General features: G+C 38.3%; 1 protein-coding gene across 1 annotated transcript in view; it reads left to right on the top strand.

The window, feature by feature from the left end:
* PACRG (parkin coregulated) overlaps nucleotides 1-17912 on the top strand; it is a 504833-nt gene that overhangs the window by 263788 nt on the left and 223133 nt on the right. Inside the window, exon 3 of the mRNA XM_019412862.2 lies at nucleotides 12367-12538. Coding sequence (XP_019268407.1) covers nucleotides 12367-12538 — 172 coding nt within the window. The remainder of the gene's footprint in view (nucleotides 1-12366; nucleotides 12539-17912) is intronic.

Raw genomic sequence — 17912 nt, 5'->3', positions numbered from 1 at the left:
TAATCCCTGTGATAACCCTGGGAATTAGCTATCTGTTTATAAAAAGTGACCTAAGGCCCAGAAAGGCACAGTAACTCTCCACTAATCACAGAGTTTGGAAGTGATGAGGTTCAGTACATGCAAGTGATGGGTTTGAACCTTGATCTGCCCAATTTCAAACCCAAGCTGCTCTCTGTAAAGGCAGACTGTTACTAATTCATTTTCTCCACAAACTGCTAATATTAAAATGTGAATCCAATGGAGGAAGTCATATTTCTCATCTTTTTCCTACCCACTAATATCCCCATCTCTCCTTGACATTCGGCACAGCACTATAACTAGCGTAAGCTATTCACTATATCTCTCGCTTTAGTTTTTTAGGTGAAATTTGACTAAGAAATATAAGAACTTGTGTGTTTAAACAACTTTAATAAGTTTATATCTAATCCCTGAAAAATACATGCATAGAAAAATTATATGCTGATAAAAGAGGCAGTCAATACTGCCATCATAACAATTGCTTTCCTAAAATTACTTCCTGACATTAACTTCACCTGAATTAATCCTTTCCAAACCTCCTTAATTCTACCCATTTGGCTGAGTGCATTAAAGGTCACAGTACATTATCTAATTTTTATAAATTAATGCCATGTTTTGCAATTAGCACCAGTGGTAAAAGCCACAAGTGATCTGTTTCCAACTCTGTCCCAACTTCTAAAACTGCAGAACTTTCCAGGTCTATCATTCATTTCTTGCTTCTCAGTTTGATTAACACTTGTTATCCCCAAATATAAGTATCTCCTCTCTGCCTGTGACAAAATCATACTATTTTTAGCATTATATAGAAATGTGATAAAGGAAAGAGAAACTCCGAAGATGTGGATTAATTCATAGTTTGCTCCTTTTATGGCCTGTTGGTTTAAAAAACTATGCTATTTTTAAGTTTTTAAGGAAATTCCTTTAACTTTATGACAGGTGACCAAAGGTGGGAATGTTCACAGCTATAGAGCAAGGGATTATTTCTTCTTTATTTATTACACTTGAAAGTATCACTCATCGACTGCTGCAGTTAGGAACATACAACTCCCAGATAATAAAGGTTAAGTGTGCATAAATTCGAGATCTGCTTACAACTGACCTTTAGCTGTCTTGTTAGCATTTTTGACAGAAACTTAAAATAAGGTTATTCCATAAAATAATTTGATTCTCCATTCTCAAGTCCAGATTTGTTGCTCAGTAATTAATACCTTTCAGCTAGACAGAGCTTTCAGTATTGGTAGTAAAGCGACAAGCCATCAAGATGGTGAAAAAAGGTGAGCAGGTCAACGGGAAGAAGCAAGAAGCACTGGGCTCCAATCCTCACTCTGCAACTGCTTGGCATGTAGTCCCAACGTGTCACCAAGACTCTCCACTCTTTATACATTGAATTGGACAGGCTCTGGGGCACCTGGGTGGCTCTGTCGGTGGAGCCTCCAACTTCAGCTGAGGTCATGATCTCACAGCTCATGGGGTCAAGCCCTATGTTGGGCTCTGTACTGACAGCTCAGAGCCTGGGGCCTGCTTCGGATTCTGTGTCCCAATCTCTCTCTGCCACTCCCCCACTCATGTTCTGTCTGTCTGTCTCTCTCTCAAAAATAAATAAACGTTAAAAAATTTAAATTGGACAGACTCACCATCTTTATACGATTGAGTCCACCCATCCATGAGTATAGTCAATATACTCATTTGTTTATAGAACACTGTACCATTCTTCCATTTGTGCTTATCAATAACCTTTCGTCCTTGTCCCCATAAACGTCTTATGCATTGACTGTTAGCTTTGTTACCAGTTTTCTTTAAGGGTTTGTTTTGCTTTATTTCTTGCGACTGTGAATATTTTAAAAAATATTTTCTATGTAGTTTTTAGTGGCATATGGGAATGCTATTATTTTTAGTGTGCTGATCTTTTATGCAGCAATTTTTCTGAACTCTCTTCCTAATTAAACTTGTTTGTAGATTCTCTGGGCATTCTATGTACATAGTTAAATCATCCTCAAATGACAAGAGTTTTGTTTCTTCCTTGCCAATATTCATACGTATTTTACATTCCTCCTTAGTTAGAACCTCCAGTGCAATGTTGAGATGATAACAGTCTCCTTGTCTCCTTTGCATGGATTTCTCCATAATGAGAATACTCCTAACATTTCACCGTAAAGTATGATAATTTGCTGTAGGTTTTTGCATTGAGTTTTTATCTTTTAATGAATGATTTCATCAAATGCTTTGTGTGCATCTATGAAGATGATCTCATTTTTCCTCCTTTGATTTAAAACTTTAAACATGCTGTTGAAGTATCCTGGTGTTTCTGCAGTACAGCCTACCTGCCACAGTTTTTGTGTTTTTTTAAAATTTTTTAATGCTTATTTATTTCTGAGAGAGAGAGAGAGAGAGAGAGAGAGAGAGCACAAGCAGGGGAGGGGTAGGAAGAGAGGGAGACACAGAATCCGAAGCAGGCTCCAGGGTCTGAGCTGTCAGCACAGAGCCCGATGCAGGGCTTGAACTCACAGACTGTAAGATCACGACCTAAGCCAAAGTCAGACGCCTAACAGACTGAGGCACCCAGGAGCCCCTTACGTGGCCACGGTTTTGAACATGCCACTGCATTCAGTTTGCCTCGTGCTTTATTTCGATTCAGTGAGATTGGGCTGAGCGTAGTGACAAGCTTATGCTGGCCTCTGATAGTGAGTGTGTCGTTTCCTTCTTTTTCTGTTCTTGAAAAGTCTGTACAAATGGGACATTTTTCTATTTTTTTAAGGTTAGATCATTTCATTGTGATTCAGTTTTTAACATGTTATTTCTGTAAGGATTTTCTCTTTGGTCTCTTAGTGATTTAAAAGTGTCTTATTTAAGGGGCCCCTTGGTGGCTCATTCGGTTAAGCGTCCGAGTTCAGCTCAGGTCATGATCTCACAGTTCGTGAGTTCGAGCCCCACATCAGTCTCTATGCTGACAGCTCAGAGCCTGGAGCTTGCTTCGGGTTCTGTGTCTTGCTCTCTCTCTCTCTCTGCCCTGCTCACGCTCTCTCTCTCTCTCTCCCTCTCAAAAAATAAATAAACATTAAAACAATTTTTTAATAAAAGTGTTTTTAAATTTCCAAATATATGGAGGTTAAAAGTTTGCCTATTGTTTAGTTAGTTCAACATTTGTATTATTTAATTTTCTTCAAAAAAACGTGACACATATGACATAGATATTTTGGAATCTCTTGAAACTTACTTTGCGTCTTACCACTGTTCAGTTTCCTAAACTGTCTCTAGGATGCTTGTAAAAAATCTGTCTTATCTAATTATTCAACGCAAGGTTTTATAGAGTCCCATTAAGTAGACCTTATGTCTAAAATGTGTCTAAATTTCATACTGAAAGGGAAACAAATAATAATAATTTAAAAACTCAGAAAACGAAAGCAATCATGGGGTGACTAGCTAGCCCACCAGATACTAAAATCTGTTATACCGTGTGATAATCAAATAAAAATAGTACTGGTTTATGAATAAGAAAGTCCTGTGAAACAAAACAGAAAGTCAAGAAGGAGGGCTTTCTAATCAGTGAAAGATTATTTAATAAATACTTTGGGACAGCAGGATAGCCCTTGGATAACAGTTACAGTTTGAAGAAAGTCTCCCACCTTACACCAAGAAAAGTTACAAATGGATTAAAGATTTCAGTATAAAGAAATCATAAAAATACTAGAATAAACCATTATAAATTGTCTTTTCTAATTGTTTCTATTCTTTCTGTTACAAAATGGGGGAAAAAAGCTTTTTAATGATGACTCAAAATTCAGAACCCCACAAAAGATTAATGAATTCTAAAACAAATAAGCAAAAGTCTTCATGGCAAAAAAAATTTTTTTGAAACTTCCATAACATACAAAAGTTATATCTCCACAACATAAAAGAACTTAAGAAACAGAGAGAGAAAGAAAAAGAGAGAGAGAGAGAGAGAGAGAGAGAGAGAGAGAGAGAGAGAGAGAGAAAAGAAAGCAAATATCAGTGGTGGCAAAGGATGTGAAAAGAAAACTCACAGGAAAGGGTGTACAAATGGCTTTCAAAAATATCTTTAAAAGGTGATTATTCTCACATTAAGAAAAATGGAACTTAAAGCAACACTGAAATATTGAAATTTACCTGTAATATTGTCAAAAATCCAAAACTTTGGTAGCATTTTCTTTGGATAAACAATGGAAAAACAGCTGCTGTCATTTATTGTTGATGAAAATGTAATTTAGTACCATCCCATGAAGCACCATTTGGCAATTTCTATCAAAACTGCAGATATTATACATCCTTTGAGAAAGCAATTTCCCTTCCAGGAATTTATCCTAGATCATACTTATAATTACCTTTTTTTTTTTCACTTTTCTGTGCCATTATATTTTTTAAATTTTTTTTAACGTTTATTTTCTGAGAGAGACAGAATGCGAGGGGGAGAGGGGCAGAGAGAGAGGGAGACACAAAATCTGAAGCAGGCTCCAGGCTGTTAACACAGAGCCCAATGTGGGGCTCGAACTCACGAACTGTGAGATCATGACCTGGGGTGAAGTCGGATGCTATACTGAATGAGTCACCCAGGTGCCTCGACAATCTTTTAATAAGAGAATTTAATCTATTTATACTTGTGATAGTTACTTATATATTTGGATCCATCCTACATATTATGTCCTCTTCATGCATTTTCCTGGGGGCAGGGGGGATGTTTGACCAGCCTCCTGTTGGAGGACTCTGTCTTCTGTCGATAGAGCTTTCTTCATTCCGTCTACTACATTCTACTCTCTTGAAAGTTAATTTCATTTCTATTCTTTCAGTGAGTACCCTTGCACTTTAATACGCTTAATTAATTTTAAAGCTAACTGATAACCTTATTCCTCATCCTTATCAATGCAAGGAACTTACTTTGATTCAGATCACCTTATCATCGTCTCTACTTTTGCTTTCTAGTATCGCGACCTCACTTTGTAACCTCACCACAATTGATGATTTTTTTTTTTAATTTTTATAGTCAGTGCTTACTTGGTCTTATCCATTTGTTCAACAATTTATTTACTATTATCTCTTGCATCTCATTTCTTTGTCTTGTGCTCAGCTTATTCTTTAGTACATTTTATCCTTCAGTCAGGATGATGATCTCTGGGTTAAAACAACAAACAAAGAAACAAAAATCTCCATCTTGGTCAAATCCATTTAGTTTGCCTTTATCTTGCATGCTGGTTTGGCTAAGTATGGCACTGAAGATTGCTTTTCAGTGTGTTGAGGGAGTTTTACCCTGTCTTGTGGCCTCTATTTTGTTAATGAGAAGTGTAATTTCAAGTGTAATTTTGATTGTTTATATGTAATCTGTCTTTTGCTTCAGATGCTTTTAAATGTTTTCCTTGACTTTGGAGGTTGATAGTTTTTCTGAAAAGCGTCCAGATTTGCACCTTCAGTCTGAAGATGCACATCTTTCTTCAATTACGGAAGATGCGCAGGCATGATTTCTCCAAATACTGCCTTTCCTGCCTCCCCCCTGGGTCACGTGTGGGAGCTTCCCAGATGGTGGACACCTGTGCTGCCTCTGCGTTGGCCTTCCAGGTTCTGTGACCCAGTCCCCTCCTTTTCTTTTCATCTGGGGTCAGCCTGTTCACCAACGACTGGATTCTTAAGTTAATGATGCTCTATATTCTTCAGGAATTTTATTTAGTTCTTTCCTAAAGAATGCGATATTCTACGTTTTAAGCACTTAAAAAAATTCTTTCCAGATTTATTCTGTAATTTCTAGTTGCTAGTTCCAGAGCTCATTCCCATGCTCACTGGTCTAGTCAGTCTTCCTTATGGTGGCTCCATCACCACGATGGTGCTAAGTGTTAGCGGGGTTGTATTTTCTGTGGCAGCCCTATGCACCTAGATGATGCAAGTATTAACACTTTGGCATTTGCTTTGTCTGGGCCCCAGAAGTTTCCTTCCCAGGGTTGAGGAACAATGTTTTTTTCTTAATTCCCTGACTTTACATTCCCCTTCGGGTTTCTCTTTCTCAAAGGAGAGTTTTCCCATCAAGAGCTTTGTCACACATCAAGCTCTCTTTCTCTTTCTACAAACTTTCTTTCTGTTTCCACAAATATATGAGAGTCTTTCTGGCCCCCTTTTCACAGGGCAGCCCTTCTAGGGTTCTACTTATATGCAGGAGTCTCAGCTTATCCCTTCACTTACCAAATGGCCTATTTGCCTGGACTCTGGAGACATTGAAACCTCAGTCCCAGGCTTCCCATCTGGTCTATATCCGATATTCTCTCAAGCCACACAGCATTACCTCTGTGACTCTGGGTTTTGTCTTTAAGTCTAGCATCTGAGGATTTCCTGACATCGACTTTGCATTGAACACACTTTGGTGTTTTTCAGACTTTAAGGGTCCACGTTAAGCTTGTCTTCCAGCCTGTGTGAGGTGTCCTTCTTTTTGACACTTGACATACAGCATTTTTCATGCTAAGAAATCTTATTTTTGCATCAAAAAATTCATGTATCTGTACATAATTTTAACTGTATATTCAGTATCACTGAAAAAGTTTAAAATGATATTCTTTCGGTTATTCATCATAGTCACATCCACATGCATTTGAAAAATAAAAGTACATCCATGTTTGGAATATGTTACATACACTGTCCAAAAGACAGTGTGTAATGCCCATGTAATTTGTGAGACCTCTTTCAATAACTCAACAACCTCTTCAAGGAAGAAGAGTGGAGCTGAAGCTTGATTTTAGAAATCCTATAATAAGTCCAAATGAAATCATAATATATTAATAGATGATTATACTATTAGATAATTAGATAACCTAAACTATTTTAGATTAGTTTGTGATTTTTAAGCAAGATCCTCGGTTCTGATTATAGGAGTTGTAATAGCAGATATTTCCAATTATATTTCATTTGCTAATTGAAGCAAAGATATGAAAGTGTAAGAATAAGTTTCTAATTTGAGGTTTATAATGAAAATCATTAACCTCATCGTGTTTCTGACCTTTCAGTATAGCATTACTACATTACACATTTGTTACGGGGATAAAAAGTTATATATGATGGGCCAGGTAAAGTTGGAATTTTATTGCTTTTGACCAAAGGTCACTGCGAGATTTAGAGATAACTTGTGAGTACTGTGTGATCTTTAAAAAGTTATGAAACATAAATTTTAAAGAGAGAGAGATTCTGTGAGTAAAACTAATTGATGTTCCTGGAGTGAATGTCCAAGTAATCATCGATCAGTATATTACCATGTAATTTTACCTGATGTATCTAAAATGGCCCTTGTTCTGTGATGGACTTCAGACAAATTTCTTTTAATTCTGGATTTCTTGCATAAATGTTGAAGAAAGTTTCCAAAAGTTTATAAGTTTGAAAACTAGTATTTTTATAGTAGTACTAAAGAACTATAAAGTGTAATATGTCATTAAAACTAATTAGCCTAAGACCAAAATTACTTACGATATAACTAAAGAAAAGGTTTGTTTCTAAATAAACAGTAAATAAATAACCTTTTGTAATCTAAATGAACAAAAGAAGCCATCGATTGAAAAGAATCCTAAGGGATAGTAGTCACCATGTCCTCATTTATCTTTTCTTTAAATTTTGGTTTTCATCTTGAATTATTCTCAACATCCATATTTTTTAAAAAAGAATTTGTATTATTATTACCAAGATATTAATTATGGACATACATTAATATGTTTGTTTTGATGATACTGTGAAAAACAAAACTTTTCCTTCTGAAGTTTCAAAAATAAATGGAATAGCAAATTAATCCCTAAATGATTTCTAATGAGGCTAAATAGAAACACCAAGAAGCAAACCATCCTGATTGTCTATTAAAACACTCATAAAATTCCTGAAATGTAAATAATCATTGCAATCCCAATGGAGGAAACATAGCATTTTATTTGTAGAATACATAACATTGTAGAAAATTTAAATCTATAGAAACCTACAGGCCCCATCATGCTACAAGGCCAGTGATCAACACCAGGCCCTCTGTGCACTTTGCTGCGGTCCTCAGTCTTGGCTCTAGAGATGGCCATTCACCATCTGGCCATTGTTCCCTTAACTGAGTATCCTCTCGAAGGGTTAGCACAGAGGACAGATTCGAAAGGTCGGAATTGAAATTCAACACGTGCTTCTTGAGTATTCACCTGTTATGTGCCTTTCAAACACCCTTTCGGGCAATGACAGAACTTAAACAACAGAACTTAAAAAGCTGCAATGAGTACATGATAAAGTGTACCTAGCAAATCAAACGGGGTTGGTCGGCAGTGATAAGAGGGTCTTACTGAACTGAAATCTAGATACGAGGCGTTGCCAACACCCCAGAGGTCTGGAGAGAAGGGGAGCAGGGCTTTCAAAGATAGTGTCTAAGGAGGAACAAGTGAGGCTAGTCTGGTCAGAGAACAAAAGGGACCAGTGGTTCCAGAGAATAGTGTTGCAGAAGGATGGTATGATGCAACAGGACCTGGGGACGGATCAGGGAGGCCCTGTTGAAACTTGAGTCAGGAGCAACCACAGATCAGGACCCAAGAGTATGGAGAATGGAAACGGGAAGGCAAAAGTGGAGACAAGGACATTATTGGTTGCCGCAAGCTGATGGCTTAGACTAAGCAGGATATATGCAAAATGGCGGGAAAGGAAATGAAATCAGAATTTGCTTGGAGATGTAATCAATTGGAAAATGATGGACTGAACACCTGACTTGAAGGAAGGAAATCAAGGACGGCCCCTAATGCTGGGGGTGTGGGGTCAGGAGGCCCAGGGCCAAGTGTGTCACATAATGAGAACAGAAAAGAGACTTGAGGATTAGACAAAGTGAAGGTCACTGGCGACCTGGGAAGATGCACCTGCAGTGGAATGAATGGTAGACAGGTGGGCTGGAGAGAGAACAGGAGTGAAGAAGCATAGACAACTTTACCACGGACAAATGAAAACGATGCGTAGCTGGCAGGAGCTTTACAAAAAAAGAAAAGTACATCAGAGAGAAGTCAGATATATCAGTAAACAAAACACACATGATATCTCCTGATTGTAAATGGAATGTCAGAGGATTTACCAAGGCCTAGGCCACATTCTTCACCCAAAACAATATTATAATAAAAAGAGGAACCCTAGAAGATATTCAAGTAGTAAAAAAGTTATGTACAAGAAAAGTCGCCCTATAGCAAACAGAGAAATAATCTATACTATTTCAAGTAGTTTGTGACCTCAAAATATACTGACAAGTTGTTATTCCATTAAGGCAACAGATCTACAATGATATCAGATATACCAAATAATTGTCAAATGGGTCAGAAGAACTCACGGGAAAAGGATTTCTGGTAGAAATGAACGGCTATGGTCAGTGAGCTTGTAGTTACAGATCTAGAGGTAATCTTTTCTTTCTCAACTTCTCTCCCTCAGTCTTCCATTCAATTTTGCTGCCCCTCAATTGCTGCTTCTTTTTTTTTCTCTCTCTCTCCTTTATTCTTTCTTCCATTGTTTTTCTTTCCTTCTTTTCAAAACATCTGAGAATAAGAATAGTGTGTGCTCAATATTTATGAAGACATATTGTGAAATGGGAAGGAAGGAAAAAAAACAAATGCAGCTTTAAGCTACTCAGAAAAGATACTGTGAAAACATAATGCCAGGGGAAGGATGGAAGGAGGAAGGAAGGAAGGAAGGAAGGAAGGAAGGAAGGAAGGAAGGAAGGAAGGAAGGGGAAAAAGATACAGTAGACAAACCATGGCGATATTAGTTATGGCAATATTAGTGTTTGAGTAGACTGAGACAGCCTGCATTAGTAATGATAAAGGGATGGAGACATGAGGATAATTGGAATGGTCACCAGGAGATTATAATTATGCCTAACAACAGAGTCTAAGAAGTAGTGTCATGTCCTGCAGCCAGAGAGTCTGGGTTCAGATCCCAGCAACCTCTCTTACTAGCTGCAGACCTTAGGCAAGTTATTGAACCTCTTAGTGCCTCAGTTCTCCATATTGAAAATTGAGATACTGATAATTGTTACCTCTTAGAGTTGTTATAAGGATCAAATGAACTGATGTTGTTGATGTTGTTGGTATCGTGGCCCCAAACAATACAAAGAAACATAGCAACAGAATTCCAAGGGGGAAAATGGCATGTCAGCAATCTTAGTAGGAGATTTTTAATTTGCTTCTCTAAGTGATGAAAGTTTGTTTTAAAATGTTTGAGAAAGACATGAGGTAGCCACAATAAAATATTTAAACAGGGTGTCTTATCTTTCACATCATTACAGAAAAAAGTGAGAAAAAAATCTACATTTTAATAAAGCTGCAAAAGAGAAAGGGAAAGTAGATGTAAGACAACAACCAGGGACCAAAAAGGAAGAGACAGAAATAAAACCAGACATAGCGATAAATGTGAATGGCTTAATGTATTAAAATAAATAAAAAGCCTTAGATAACGTTAAAGTACAAAATTTAATAATTTGCTATTTACAGGAGACATATGTACATGTGACAATGAGCTAAAAGAAAGAGAATTAGAAAAACATCAACAATATAGAAAAAATATAGTACAGATAACATATTATTAAGAACTTAGGGGGGCGCCTGGGTGGCGCAGTCGGTTAAGCGTCCGACTTCAGCCAGGTCACGATCTCGCGGTCCGTGAGTTCGAGCCCCGCGTCAGGCTCTGGGCTGATGGCTCGGAGCCTGGAGCCTGTTTCCGATTCTGTGTCTCCCTCTCTCTCTGCCTCTCCCCCGTTCATGCTCTGTCTCTCTCTGTCCCAAAAATAAAAATAAAAAAACGTTGAAAAAAAAAAATTAAAAAAAAAAAAAAGAACTTAGGCTACAATGTAAAATTATAGATAATAACATTGTACCTTTTAGAGGCTGAATGGCGTAGCAGTATTTTTTTTTAATTGTACAAAATAGTGTTCTAAAATGTCTTCAAATACACAAAAACCCTTGAGAAGGTTGGCGTTAGATATATGTTCCACAAAATTTTAGTGTGAATAAAGTAAATTCGATGAATATACAAGGAATATAAAATAAAATTGATGTCTGTATAAACCTCCCTGTGGGATTCATTTTCCAAGGTCAATTCCGAGAGAACAGCTAAACATTTAACTCCTAACCCCCTATTTCCCCAGTTGGCTGGGTGGTCCATGAGCAGACTGGAGACAAACCTCCCACTTGGGAAACTGCAGGACATTTGATTCACCGAGACCTACCGTAGACACTTGGAAATGTGGTGGGAGGGTTACCAGTTACTCATACCCACGGACAGGCAGGTGTGTGGCTGGAGACTCCAGAAAGCTGGGAGAGAGCTGGAGGGTATAAAAACCTCCTCATGGAAAAGGCGGTTGCTCTAAGGTCTTGATGAGCTCCTCATTTGATTATAAGGTGATCATTGGAAGCTGCGTGCATTCGTAAGGACTTGAAGACACGGCAAGTGTGCACCTCTTACTGGAAATGCTGCACCCTTTGCTCTGTAAAGCAGTCTGAGTCTGCTGGCTTCTTTCCATCCATGATATCACCATCACTTCTGTCACCTTGCAGGTAGCAAGCCAGGTCATGGATACTGCAGACAGGGAAGGGCCTGGGCGAGAACAAATTCCCTGCAGCTCCCAACACATCATGTCTTTTCTCAACCCCAGAATTTTTGTTTCTATCCCCCATTGGTGCTGCATATTACTGCAAAGGTCGGGACAAGGAAGCACAGAGGCATCATTGAGGGTGAAAAATGTAGCAATGGAAAAAGTGATATATCTCTGTTCCCAGATGAGGCAGGTGAGAGAGACTGCGGTATTTTGATTTTGAGCTGTCTTGATAGGACCAAGATTCCACTTGTCATGCAGGTTCCAGGGAACATTCTCGCAATCACATTTGATTCCTCATTCGCATACTTGCCAGGCCCCGAAAAGACACATTTCACAAGAATATATTAATGTGCAGTCCCTATTAGGTTCTTGTTAGAAATTCAGATGCTAATCTCTTTTCAACTGTTTTTTTTTTTCATTTTATTTTCACATATATGTTTCAACATACGCACGATAGACTCCTTGAATCCTTTTCAGTATTGCATTTGTGCCAAAGAGTGAAATATTAACGAAGATCCCCAAAACAAATACTAAAATGCTCCCAGTGTCGATTATTATTGTTTTAATCTCTTGAAATTGAAAGGGCGGTGATTGTAACCCCATTGCTAATAGAATAAAGACATGATGACGTACTTCAGGTTGTGAGACGAGTTGCTTTGTAAAATGTTCCCAAAGTCCTGGAGAATGTGCTTCCCCTGAGTTGGTTGACAGCTTCATAGCTGGTCCGGCCACGCTTCGCCCCAGTGTTGTCTTCACATGGCATTTCTTCTCTCTCCTTTCAGGTAGAAATTGAGAAGCTGGATTACCATCATTATTTGCCTCTGTTTTTTGAGGGGCTCTGTGAAATGACATTTCCCTACGAGTTTTTTGCCCGGCAAGGAATCCACGACATGCTGGAACACGGGGGGAACAAGATTCTTCCTGTCATTCCACAGCTCATTATCCCGATAAAAAGTAAGTGAACAGGTGAAAAAGCATCATTCAGCTTATAAGGTGCCGCTTTTTGACAACTTGCTAATTAAACAATAAAACACAACAGGCTGACGCTTTCCCCAGGTTTTGCGGGAATTTTATAAATTGACTTACAGGGCCAGACATCCCAAATCTACTATGTCCCATCATTGATCCTGCACCGAAGACTAACCACATAAATAAATTGCATGGGGTTTATGCCAACTTAAGCTGCTCCCCAGTAATGACACAAGCATTAAGATTAATTTACACATGCAGAAGTCAAGTATGTGTCTTTGTATTAAACGCTACCACTGACTTCCAAGTTCTTTTAAAATGACATCCCTAATTTTTAAATTACAATATAAACCCAATCACGTTTAGTATCTTTTAGGTAGTAGGATTCGTAATTTTAAGGAAAAAAAGTCTGGAATGGAGAATTACTATTACTAAATATTTGAATTTTTTAATCTGTAATATAGGGAAACTCTAGAGTAACCCTGTCATTGACGTCATCTCTTTGTTTATAGAATGAAATGCTTTCTTTCTATGGTCACATTCTTCAGATATGAGTCCCTCTGGACGAGCTGGCTGAAGAAAACCCTCTCCCAAAGCGTTTCTCAGATTTGCACTCATGGGATGGCCTGTAATGGCTCCCAAACAAGGCCCAAGTTGTCCTCATGTTGCTTCACAGCTGCTGTTGGCCCTTATAATGGAGCCATCGTATTGGGATGAGACTCCAGGAGGGGACGGCCAGCCTCTCAAGTCTGAATGGCCAGGTCTGGGCCACCGTCCACCATCATGCCCCGGTTGTGTGTGTACCAGTTGCCCATCTACACTGCTGCTGCTGATAGAAAGCAGAGGGGTGGTGCTGAGCACCTCCTGGGCAGGGATATCCCACCATTTCCCAGCCACAACTGCCCTAGGCAGCTCTGCCTTATTCCCTAGTCCAGGATGAAGGACTTCCTGGGATGATTGACAGGTCACCTGCTTAGTCTCCTAGCCTCTGGGGGAACCCCACCCTCACTGTCTCATAGGTGCCCTTGTCATGTGCTTTGACTAAAACAAGAACTAAATGGTTCAACGTTGGGTCATGTCCCACAGCCTGGCTCATGTAATCTTATCCATGGTGACCTTTTTATTGATTTGAATTAGGCCTCATTAGAATTCCAGGTTTGGGGCAGTCCTGCTGTCACTGTTGAAAGTGAATCAACCCCGAAACTTCCTCTCATGTTTTTGAGATTTTTTTTTGTCAGAGATCTGTAACTGACCACTCCAGATCTCCACCAAGACACAGAAGTAAAACCAGGTGAAAGGACAGGCGACCTGCTGTGAAAAGTAATATGGAGAGAGAAACCACACTTTAAAACCATTTTCCTTTCCCTTTGTGCATCAGCAGAGTGAAGGGCTGATCTTTGAAGTCCTTCAGGAAGGATATATAACACTGAGTTACAGTAAAACCTTTTCCAAATGTGATTTATTCTAACAGCTCACAGTTTTTGAACATGTTAAATTCTAGCTGAAATGCTACATTTTCTAAAGAATGATGCACAAGTTTTATTGACAAATAGAAAGGCCCAGAACATTCTCCCCAGAACCTATCTTTACAGTACATGATCCTTCACCTCCTGCCCCCAGCAGAATACCAGCAACATCTGGAAGTCTGTTCTTTTCTTTAAAAGAAATTGATCTTATTAGAACCACTGTCTTCTCGGGACTTTTTGCTCATATCTCCTTTAAAAACACTGATGGGCAGAAAGAGGGTTTCTAAGTAATATTTTGATATACTGTTTACGATTAAAAACATACCAAAGCAGAGCATTGCAGACCAAGGTGAATTGATTTTCAGTTTTGTTTGATCTGTATTTTAGAGATGTTTAAACGAGTTAAGAGAGAAGTGATGTGTTCTAAGGACAAAATTCACAGTATGCACATCCTAGAGGTAATTTGCTCACAAGTGAAAACATTATTAAGAACTCTGTAAACGTGTTTTGTCAGGTAAAATTAACTATATATGAATTTGGTAATTCAAGGTTCTAGAGGCAATGAAAATTTATTCTGGTAGATATCGTTGCTTTTCTTCCTGGGCTTCTGCTATTATATACTGATCCTGAATCTACCTTGGCTTACTTCTCCATCTGTTTACATCACTGAAAGCCAATTTTTTTCCCCTCGGGAAGGAATACTGATTATGTAAGATCATGCACAGTTCCATCACAGTGTGAAAAATATTACGTGCAAAAAACTAAATCCTTCAGGTGAATTCTGGAATGAGGCTAACTGATCTAGAAGCAGGCTGATACACATAATTGGCATAGCATGTTAATAGGGGTGTGTGCCTTACTTTCAAGCTGTAATATTAGAATGATTTTGGCTCTCTCCAGGGGCAAAAATTAATGTCACCATCACCAGCTGGCAGTTTTTGAATAGTTTTTCTTGAATTCTAACTAATACCTCTAGTAGTAAAGCAAAATATAAAAACTCCCAGCAAGGGTAAGAAGGGGAATGGGCTTCCTATCTACTTCTAGAATCTGGGGTTGATTTCAGTTAATTACAAGGCTCGTCACACCAATACAAAAAAAAATTAGACACATTCAATGACTCTAGACTTTCTAATGTGAAAACAGGTAAGAAGACCCTTTTCTTTCTCATTCTATCTTTTGTTCAAGACCCCAAGTGGGGTCATTCAGTAATAACCAGAAGAGCACACACCTAACACCTCATTCCATTTATGCTGCTTTACAGTTGTTCCCCTTACCTCCCACTTTTTGGGTTATTCTAGGTCAGAAACTCCAAGAAAGTACCAGTATAAAGTAGTCAGGGTTGGCAAGGGAGCACTGATTGCTGAGAGCAACCAGAAAACTTTGTAGTCAAGGATGAGATGAACTCTCTCAGCAACCTGAACCATGGGCTGTAGATTTCCATTTACTCCATCCAATTAGGAAAACATAAATCCATCAAAATACAGAACAATTCCAGGGAGGAACCTCTAGAAACTTTGCATATTAAACTCAGAAGGGGATTCCACTGGTGTCCAGGAGGATGAAGAGGTGCCGAGAGCAACCACAAATGCTGATTGTGGGAATCTCTGTCTTCAGTAGAAGCAAGAACAATAACAATAACACCGCCACATGGGGCCATTCATAAAACGCTGCTTCACACAAGAAGGAAATATCTGGAACAGTGACAGAAAAAGAATACCTCAGTGACATTTAGTGTAGGATCCAGAAGAAACCTGTAGAAAGTTGTATGACATCCTCGGGATGCAGGAAGATGTGGCCTCTAGGAGACAGAGGCGGAAACCCACAAGAGGAGACAAGACTGAAATGAAAATAAACCAATGCTGAGCGAGACAGGGAGACTAAAGATGACAGAGCACAAAAGACTCGGAGTCAAGACTCAGACTCAGACAAAGACTCTTTAGTCAAGAGACTAAAGATCACATCTGCACAGCGGCATCGGGAATGATCATCTGCGCGGCACCGAATTGTCAATGGAGGCCACCACCTTAGGACGCTCTCTCAGAAAAGACGAGATAAAAATAAGGTGAGAAAGAATATAAAATGGAGAACAGAGACATAAACAGGAGCTAACAGTTATAGGGAGTCCCAAGAGGAAACATCAAAACAATGGGAGTAGAAATGATAATGGCAAAGGTGATTGAAAGACATTTTTTTCTGAGATAGAAAATACCCCTTATTTTGCAGGTAGAAAAAGCTCATTGCAGTCTAAAGACAATGAATAAAGAGAGACCCGTATCTAGGCACATTTAGTCAAAAAGCTTAGATTATAACATAAAGAAAAGCCCTTCAAACATTTAGACAGGGAAAAAGGCTACACAACAAAGAAAGAAAAATAACCGGGGCTAAGAATTTTTCCAACATTAATCTGAGACAACAATGAGAATCAGAAGAGAAACACCTTGAGTACATTTCATCCAGTTCACATGAGCAAAAGACATGATGTATATAACAAACCGCATGAACATTTGAGGGGAAAAAGACTTATAATGTCCACTTGCCTGTCGTACAAGAAGTTACTGACAATATGCTTTAACTCTCAGAAAGTAAAGCAAAGTTAAGAACCCCAAAATGAGGATGTCATAGTGTGAATTAAGAGCCACTGAATCTCAAGTTCAGTTTAAATAGTTGATGGAAAAGAATTTGAAAACTGCATGAAATCTCAAGTAATCATTTTGGAGTTAATGTGTATAAAAGGCCAGGAAACTTGGGTCTAAGCCTTCAAAATCAATGGGAATGATGGAAGTGGTCAAAACAGAACATACATGTTAAAATGACAAACACTGAGTAGAGAGCAAGGAAGTGCCATGAGTCAAAAGCACAAAATAAGGTGAAAAACATGAAGTCAAAGATATTAGCTGTGACAATTGACTTTCCAATTGGTTTGTGGGGAATAAACCGAATATAAACTTTCTCTGTGTATATAAAACTAAATAATACTTAAAGAGTTTAAAAATAACTGGTGCAGCCACTCTGGGAAACAGTATGGAGGTTCCTCAAAAAACTAAAAATAGAACTAGCCTACGACCCAGCAATTGCACTACTAGGCATTTATCCACGGGATACAGGTATGCTGATTCGAAGTGACACATGTACCCCAATGTTTATATGTTCATAGCAGCACTGTCAACAATAGCCAGAGTATGGACAGAGCCCAAATGTCCATCGATGGATGAATGGATCAAGAAGATGTGGTATATATATGTGAATATATATATATATATATATATATATATATATATGAATATTACTCGGCAATCAAAAAGAATGAAATCTTGCCTTTTGCAACTACATGGATGGAACCAGAGGGTATTATGCTAAGCGAAATTAGTCAGAGAAGGACAAATATCATATGACTTCACTCATATGAGGACTTTAAGGGAAGGGAAGCAAAAATAATATAAAAACAGAGAGGAGGACAAAAACTTAAGAGACTCTTAAATATGGAGAACAAACAGAGGGCTGCTGGAGGGGTTGTGGGAGGGGGGATGGGCTAAATGGGTAAAGGGCACTAAGGAATCTACTCCTGAAATCATTGTTGCACTATATGCTAACTAACTTGGATGTAAATTTAAAAAATAAATTACATAATTTTTAAAAATTAAAAATACGTAAAAATAAAAGATATATTGGGACAAATAGGGAAAACAGAAGGGAAGAGCAGTTATTTTAATTGTGGAAAAGTAGAATTTAATATAAAAAATTTTCACGTGTATAAAGAGGATCAGTTTATATTGATAAAAATGTTCTAGGTAAAGATGTAATTAGCATGAGCCTTGGTTCTTGGAAGGCCATGGCATCATGTTTAAAAAAAACAAAAAAACCAGCTACCTAAATTTCCCTCTGGAAGAAGAGTA

The sequence above is a fragment of the Panthera pardus genome, unplaced genomic scaffold, assembly GCF_024362965.1.
Source record: "Panthera pardus isolate Hobbes unplaced genomic scaffold, ASM2436296v1 HiC_scaffold_17, whole genome shotgun sequence".
Taxonomy (NCBI): Eukaryota; Metazoa; Chordata; class Mammalia; order Carnivora; family Felidae; genus Panthera; species Panthera pardus.
The sequence above is the reverse complement of the archived record's forward strand: the minus strand, read 5'-3'. Positions and strand labels throughout refer to the sequence as shown.